The sequence below is a fragment of the Nerophis ophidion genome, unplaced genomic scaffold, assembly GCF_033978795.1.
Source record: "Nerophis ophidion isolate RoL-2023_Sa unplaced genomic scaffold, RoL_Noph_v1.0 HiC_scaffold_60, whole genome shotgun sequence".
Classification (NCBI taxonomy): Eukaryota; Metazoa; Chordata; class Actinopteri; order Syngnathiformes; family Syngnathidae; genus Nerophis; species Nerophis ophidion.
In genome coordinates, this window is record NW_026906982.1 from 152280 (window position 1) to 160834 (window position 8555).

At 43.0% G+C, this 8555-nt stretch overlaps 1 protein-coding gene across 1 annotated transcript; it reads left to right on the top strand.

The window, feature by feature from the left end:
• Window positions 1–592: 592 nt before the first annotated feature.
• On the top strand, window positions 593–7995 carry LOC133547084 (calcium/calmodulin-dependent protein kinase type II delta chain-like). Its single transcript, XM_061892887.1, has 4 exons — window positions 593–753; window positions 4050–4125; window positions 4215–4309; window positions 7667–7995. Exons 1-4 carry the CDS (start codon window positions 657–659, stop codon window positions 7906–7908), a joined length of 510 nt encoding a protein of 169 aa, XP_061748871.1. The 5' UTR covers window positions 593–656; the 3' UTR covers window positions 7909–7995.
• The last annotated feature ends 560 nt before the right edge of the window (window positions 7996–8555 follow it).

Here is an 8555-nt window from a genome sequence, read left to right on the forward strand (position 1 = left end):
ACTTGGTATCGGATTGATACCCAAATTTGTGGTATCATCCAAAAATAATGTAAAGCACCCAAACAAGAAGAATAAGTGATTATTACATTTTAACAGAAGCGTCCGTTCTCCCGCTCCTGTCTACACACTGTGTCTGTTTGTAAGTACTCCGTGATTATGCGCTGCCAAACATGCTTGTCTGCTCATAAACCAGCAATGAAGACGACAAGGGGTTGGGGAGGGGACCGGTACTGTTCAGAGGTGGATTTGATTCATTAGTACTGCTAATACAGGTATACCGTAAAACCCTAGTATGCGCAATAAACTATGTTAACACAAAATCCGTACTTTGGAGCAATGTTCACGGATTCCAGTTTTTGGCTCGTCAGCTTCCCGTCGCAGGCGAGCGGTGATGGTCGCTGTTGAGGAGAGTCGTTTGATGACGGATGCTAGAAAAATAAAAAAAATCAAATAAAATTTGCAACGGTCAGCCTTAAAGCACAGTTGCCGTTCCATGATTTTTTGAGCACATACTATAAACTACAGATCGCGTTTTCGCAGGGTAAATTCCGGCTGGAGTCCAAAAGGCCAAAACAACATTTGTTTTAGCCTCCAATACAAACAAGCCCGCTTTTCAAAAGTTCCATTTTGGGGAAAGAAACGCCCGGACGGAGAAGATGTTTATTCCACTGTTCTTGCTTTTACTCTCTGTAAAGGGAATAAGCAGCAGTGTCAGTCTGCAGCTGTCTGGGAAACCACTTGACGTTGTTGGAGGTAAATGATTTCAATTTCATTAGTTTTATATTTTTTCGTTGCTCCATACTTTGGAAGCTTTTGGCTGTTCATACAACTTCCGCATTCCGGTAAATTTCTTGTCCGAATTTATGCATTTTGTTTTTATATAAATATGACTATTATTTTAAAAAAGCTGCAACTTTCTTTAGTCCTGGAACAAAATGCATCTTTTAAAGTGAATGATAACTTTCAATTTTTATGCACGTGCAGATACAGCATGGGATGTTTACAAAGAAAACACAACAAAACTCCAAAACCCAAAACCAGTGAATTTGGCACGTTGTGTAAATGATCAATAAAAACAGAATACAATGATTTGCATATCCTTTTCCACTTATATTTAATTGAATAGACTGCAAAGACAAGATACTTAACGTTGGAACTGGAAAACGTTGTTGTTTTTGGCAAATATTAGCTCGTTTGGAATTGGATCCCGGCAACATGTTTCCAAAAAGCTGGCTCAAGTGGCAAAAAAGACTGAGAATGCTCATCAAACGCTTATTTGGAACATCCCACAGGTGAACAGGCTAATTGGGAGCAGGTGGGTGACACGATTGGGTATAAAAGCAGCTTCCACAAACAAGGATGGGGCGAGGGTCACCACATTGTGAACGAATGCGTGAGCAAATTGTCCAAGAGTTTAAAAACAACATTTCTCAACCAGATATTGTAAGGAATTTAGGGATTTCACCATCTAGGGTCCGTAATATCATCAAAATTTTCAGAGAATCAGGAGAAATCACTGCACGTAAGCGGCAAGGCCGAAAACCAACATTGAATGCCTGGAACTTTGATCCTTTAGGCGGTACTGCATCAAAAACCAACATCAGTGTGTAAAGGATATCACCACCTGGGCTCAGGAGCGCTTTAGAAAACCACTGTCAGTAACTACAGTTTTTCGCTACATCTGTAAGTGTAAGTTTAAACTCTATTATGCAAAGTCAAAGCTATTTATCAACAACACCCAGAAACGCCACCGGATTCGCTGAGCCTGACCAAGCTCATCCAAGATGGACTGATGCAAATTGGAAAAGTGTTCTGTGGTCGGACGGGTTCACATTTCAAATGTTTTTTTTCAACATTCACATTTTCCCTACAATTGCAATATTTATGCATTCAAACCATTTCACAGTAAAACAGTTTCCACCTTTCCTTATACTAAACCCAAAACCAGTGAAGTTGGCACGTTGTGTAAATGGTAATAACTTATATTCAATTGAATAGACTGCAAAGACAAGATACTTAACGTTGGAACTGGAAAACGTTGTTGTTTTTGGCAAATATTAGCTCGTTTGGAATTGGATCCCGGCAACATGTTTCCAAAAAGCTGGCTCAAGTGGCAAAAAAGACTGAGAATGCTCATCAAACGCTTATTTGGAACATCCCACAGGTGAACAGGCTAATTGGGAACAGGTGGGTGACACGATTGGGTATAAAAACAGCTTCCACAAACAAGGATGGGGCGCGGGTCACCACTTTGCGAACGAATGCCTGAGCAAATTGTCCAACAGTTTAAAAACATTTCTCAACCAGATATTGTAAGGAATTTAGGGATTTCACCATCTAGGGTCCGTAATATCGTCAAAAGTTTCAGAGAATCAGGAGAAATCACTGCACGTAAGCGGCAAGGCCGAAAACCAACATTGAATGCCTGGAACTTTGACCCTTTAGGCGGTACTGCATCAAAAACCGACATCAGTGTGTAAAGGATATCACCACCTGGAGTCAGGAGCGCTTTAGAAAACCACTGTCGGTAACTTCAGTTGTTCGCTACATCTGTAAGTGCAAGTTTAAGCCATTTTATCAACAACACCCAGAAACGCCACCGGATTCGCTGGGCCCGAGCTCATCCAAGATGGACTGATGCAAATTGGAAAAGTGTTCTGTGGTCGGACGAGTCCACATTTCAAATTGTTTTTTTCAACATTCACATTTTTCCTACAATTGCAATATTTATGCATTCAAACCATGTCACATTAAAGCAGTTTCCACCTTTCCTTATACTAAACCCAAAAGCAGTGAAGTTGGCCCGTTGTGTAAATGGTAAATTACCATTATTTTTAATTGAATTGACTGCAAAGACAAGATATTTAATGTTCAAACTGGAAAACGTTGTTATTGTTGGCAAATATTAACTCATTTGTAATTTGATGCCTGCGACATGTTTCAAAAAAGCTGGCACAAGCGGCAAAAAAGACTGAGAAAGTTGAGGAATGCTCATCAAACACTTATTTGGAACATTCCACAGGTGAACAGGCTCATTGGGAACAGGCGGGCGCCATGATTGGGTATAAAAGCAGCTTCCATGAAATGCTCAGTCATTCACAAACAAGGACGGGGCGAGGGTCACCACTATGTAATTACCAGGAATCCCTCCCCATTGAAAATTAATGGCTAAAACACAAACTTCGACATGTCTCCTATTTCTCAATGGATTTGAACAGTTCCAAAGTCAAAAACTTTGTCAACTCCTATCACGTTAGCATTATAGTGCCTTTTGCTCGCATTTGAAGCTATTAGTCATGGATTTTGTTACTGGGCGGCACCTGTTAGAATATGAATGTTAGCATGCTAATATTGACACGCTAGAGTTTTTTTTATCATACTTTCTAACCCAATAATCATGTATTTAGTTACCTGGCGACATCGTAGAAGTATGCTAGCTCTTTTTCTGTTAGCATGCTAACTTTTTATGCTAGCATTCAAGCAAATGGGATACATTTAGAGCTAAAATTCGCAAATTATGTCAGCTTGTACCCTCTTTGAAGTATGTGAACTCTTCTTACTGTACCGGCGGTCAGCAACCCGAGGCTCTCGAGCCGCATGCGGCTCTTTAGCACCGCCCTAGTGGCTCCCTGGAGTTTTTTCAAAAATGGAAAAAGATGGGTAAAAATATTTGTCGTTTTAATAATGTTTCCGTAGGAGGAAAAACTTGACTCAAACCTTCTTAATTGTCAGAAAGTCCAATGTTTAATATGTTTTTGTTCATGCTTGTAAGGCAGGTGTAAATAGGAGCCTGATTGGCAATCGCCACCAGGTGTGCCAGACTGCCAGGTGAGGGAAAACAAGCGTGCAGGAAAAGGAACCAAGATAAGAGCGCTGACAGGAAATAAAGCAAACACATAACCAGACTGTCAGTGGGAATCCTGACACGTGCGTTTTCCTACCCCCTTTTCAACATGCTGTAACGCAAAACTGGAAATATGTGATCAATTAGATGGTAATTGCGTGCATGTTCAAAATAAACTTTTTTAATATTAGTTTGTTTCTTGCAGGTCGTAAGCAGGAGGTGATGGAGGCCACCCGGAAGCTGATCGCGGCCATTATGGACGGAGACTATTACACATACAAGTCAGTTTAAGAAGACATTTTTAAAGATGGTTTAGTATTTTTTTTTAAATGTAAAAAAAAAAGGGAAATAACAAAAATAATTGTTTTAGGAATATGACCGTTCCAGGCCTGACGTCCTTTGAACCAGAAGCTTTAGGCCACCGCGTGGAGGGAATGGACTTCCATCGCTTCATCTTTGACTACGGTGGCGTTATTTTATTTATACACTTATACTCTACTATATCATTTTAATCGTTTTTAAATTGCCCTGCGATGAGGTGGCGACTTGTCCAGGGTGTACGTCGCCTTCCACTCGAATGCAGCTCAGATAGGCACCAGCGACCCCAAAAGGGACAAGCGGTAGAAAATGGTTGGACGGTTGGCATTTGTAATTTACACAGTTAATATAAAAAAAAAAAAATACTTAAATTATAACTTTTTTTGTCTCTAATTTTAAGGATTTTATTTTTTGTAGTATTAACTTTTGTTCTTATAAAATTCACAATATTTCCCTAATAACACATTCAATCTCTTTTTCTAGTTATAGCATTAACTTATTTCCACACTCTTACAATAATTTTTACTGTAAGAAAACTTTTTTCTTGCAATAATACAATTTAATTTTTTTTCAATAATAAGAATTATTTTGCTTGTAACATTGAGTTATTCTTGAAAAAAAAAACTGTTTTTACTTATGACAATATACCTTTACTTTTGCAATTTTACCACTTTTTTAAGTTCAAGTTTTCAGATGCAGATTTTCCATCCATCCATCCGTCTTCCTACGCTTATCCGAGGTCGGGTCGCGGGGGCAGCAGCCTAAGCAGGGAAGCCCAGACTTCCCTCTCCCCAGCTACTCCGTCCAGCTCTTCCCGGGGGATCCGAGGCATTCCCAGGCCACCAGGGAGAAATAGTCTTCCCAACGTGTCCTGGGTCTTCCCCGTGGCCTCCTACCAGTTGGACGGACCCTAAACACCTCCCTAGAGCAGAGACCTAATCCCGCGACCGCCAAACCGGAACCCCTCAACACCTTAACTGCGCCTAGAAATTCTGTCCATAAAAGTTATGAACAGAATGATCACAAAAGATGCAGATTTTTTCCTCATCCAATTTGTCAGATTGAGAATGTAATGATCCGTAGCCTGGATTATGTATTGTTTAAATTTAGGATTCCCCTACTTTGCTTTTGTGTTCCTTGTTGCCATGAGTGCTGATTATTATGTTCACCTGCCTCTGATTAGTGGTCGGGACGCTCACCTGCTCCCGGGCATTAATCAGAGAGCTATTTAGTCCTGCTTCTCGCCGCACTCTGGCTGCTTTGTTTGCTTACGTTGGATCCTTATTATTTGGCCCTGCGATGAGGTGGCGACTTGTCTAGGGTGTACCCCGCTTTCCGCCCGAATGCAGCTGAGATGGGCTCCAGCACCCCCCGCGACCCCAAAAGGGACAAGCAGTACAAAATGTATGGATGGATACTTATTTCCGTGCCAGTTTTTCAATCGCTCCCCGTTCCGTCGGCACGTTCCTATTTTGTTATTCTTGCCTTGTTATGGTAATACATAATTATTCCTACCTCCGACATCAGCGTGTAAAGGATATCGCCACATGGGTTCAGGAACACTAGAGTTTGTCGCCACATCCATAAGTGCAAGTTAAAACTCTACTACGCAAAGCCAACAACATTTATCAACAACACCCAGAAACGCCGCCTGGCTGAGCTAGGCCTGAGCTTATCTAAGATGTTCTGTTCAAGTACCGAGGAGTCTTGTTCACGAGTGAGGGAAGAGTGGATCGTGAGATCGACAGGCGGATCGGTGCGGCGTCTTCAGTAATGCGGACGTTGTACCGATCCGTTGTGGTGAAGAAGGAGCTGAGCCGGAAGGCAAAGCTCTCAATTTACCGGTCGATCTACGTTCCCATCCTCACCTATGGTCATGAGCTTTGGGTCATGACCGAAAGGATAAGATCACGGGTACAAGCGGCCAAAATGAGTTTCCTCCGCCGTGTGGCGGGGCTCTCCCTTAGAGATAGGGTGAGAAGCTCTGCCATCCGGGAGGAACTCAAAGTAAAGCCGCTGCCCCTTCACATCGAGAGGAGCCAGATGAGGTGGTTCGGGCATCTGGTCAGGATGCCACCCGAACGCCTCCCTAGGGAGGTGTTTAGGGCACGTCCAACCGGTAGGAGGCCACGGGGCAGACCCAGGACACGTTGGGAAGACTATGTCTCCCGGCTGGCCTGGGAACGCCTCGGGATCCCCCGGGAAGAGCTAGACGAAGTGGCTGGGGAGAGGGAAGTCTGGGTCTCCCTGCTTAGGCTGTTGCCCCCAGCGACCCGACCTCGGATAAGCGGAAGAAGATGGATGGATGGATGGATCCTTAGTTCTCTGCCAGTTTTTCAATCGCTCCCCGTTCCGTCGGCACGTTCCTATTTTGTTATTCTTGCCTTGTTATGGTAATACATAATTATTCCTACCTCCGACATCAGCGTGTAAAGGATATCGCCACATGGGTTCAGGAACACTTCAGAAAACCACCGTCAGTGACTAGAGTTTGTCGCCACATCCGTAAATGCAAGTTAAAACTCTACTACGCAAAGCCAACAACATTTATCAACAACACCCAGAAACGCCGCCTGGCTGAGCCGGGCCCGAGCTTATCTAAGATGGACTGATGCAAAGTGGAAAAGTGTTCTGTGGTCTGACGAGTCCACATTTCATATTGTTTTTTTGGAAACTATGGACGTCATGTCTTCTGGAACAAAGAGGAAAACAACTATCCTGATTGTTTTTTTCCCGTACAATATTACAACTGTATTTCCACATTATTACAACTTCTAAATTTGTTCTCGGACAATACCCCGCTTTACGCCCGAATGCAGCTGAGAGAGGCTCCAGCACCCCCTGCGACCCCTAAAGGGACAAACGGTACAAAATGTATGGACGGATCCTTATTTCTCTGACAGTTTTTCAATCGCTCCCCGTTCCGTCGGCACGTTCCTATTTTATAATTCTTGCCTTGTTATGGTAATACATAATTATTCCTACCTCCGACATCAGCGTGTAAAGGATATCGCCACATGGGTTCAGGAACACTTCAGAAAACCACCGTCAGTAACTACAGTTTGTCGCCGCATCCGTAAGTGCAAGTTAAAACTCTACTATGCAAAGCCAACGACATTTATCAACAACACCCAGAAACGCCGCCTGGCTGAGCTGGGCCCGAGCTGGGCCCGATCTTATCTGAGATGTACTGATGCAAAGTGGAAAAGTGTTCTGTGGTCTGACGAGTCCACTTTTCATATTGTTTTTTGGAAACTATGGACGTCATGTCCACTGGAACAAAGAGGAAATAAACTATCGTGATTGTTTTTTTCCCCGTAAAATATTACAACTGTATTTCTACATTATTACAACTTTAACTTTGTTCTCGGACAATTACAGTTTTTACCTGGGAAACTATCATTTTCAGTTTTGCAACTTCATTCCCATAAAACAGTGATTTCAGTTGAATTATGACTCAAAATAATACAATATTGTTTTAATGTGTTTTTCCCTTTCCTGCAGCCAGCAATATGTTAGGTTTTACCCACACCACCCTTCTCAGCCCCCATGTCCACCTGCTGGGCGACCACGCCGCCTGCGTCTCCTACATCCGTCTCACGCAGTACGCCAACCAGCCCCCGGGCAGTGTTCGCACCACCGCATCCGAGGAGACTCGAGTCTGGCATCATCGTGACGGACGGTGGCGCAATGTTCACTTTCATCGATCCGGCTCACCCACATTTCCCACAACTAAAGATCTCTAGGATTTTATACTCAATATCGGTATTTGTCGGTACTCTTATCGGTAATTGGTGACAATAAAGACAGAGAGGATTTTGTGTTTTCTTTAAGTTTCGGATTCTCCTAGTTTTGCTTCATCACCCCTGTTTTGTGTTCCTTGTTGTCATAGGATCCGATTAGGTTCACCTGCCTCTGATTAGTGGTCGGCGGGCTCACCTGCTCCCAGTCACTAACTACTGACGTAGAGCTAATTATTCCTTGGTCCGACTGTTTTGTTTGAGTCATGGTTATGGGCGGTATAGCTCGGTTGGTAGAGCGGCCGTGCCAGCAACTTGAGGGTTCCAGGTTCGATCCCACACTGCCGTTGTGTCCTTGGGCAAGACACTTTACCCACCTGCTCCCAGTGCCACCCGCACTGGGTTAAATGTAACTCAGATGTTGGGTTTCACTATGTAAAGCGTTTTGAGTCACTAGAGCAGGGCTCACCAACCTTTTTGAAAGCAAGAGCTACTTCTTGGGTACTGATTAATGCGAAGGGCTACCAGTTTGATACACACTTAAAACAATTTCCAGAAATAGCCAATTTGCTCAATTTACTTTTAATAAATAAATCTATATACATATATAAGAAAATGGGTATTTCTGTCCGTCATTCCGTCGTACATTTTTT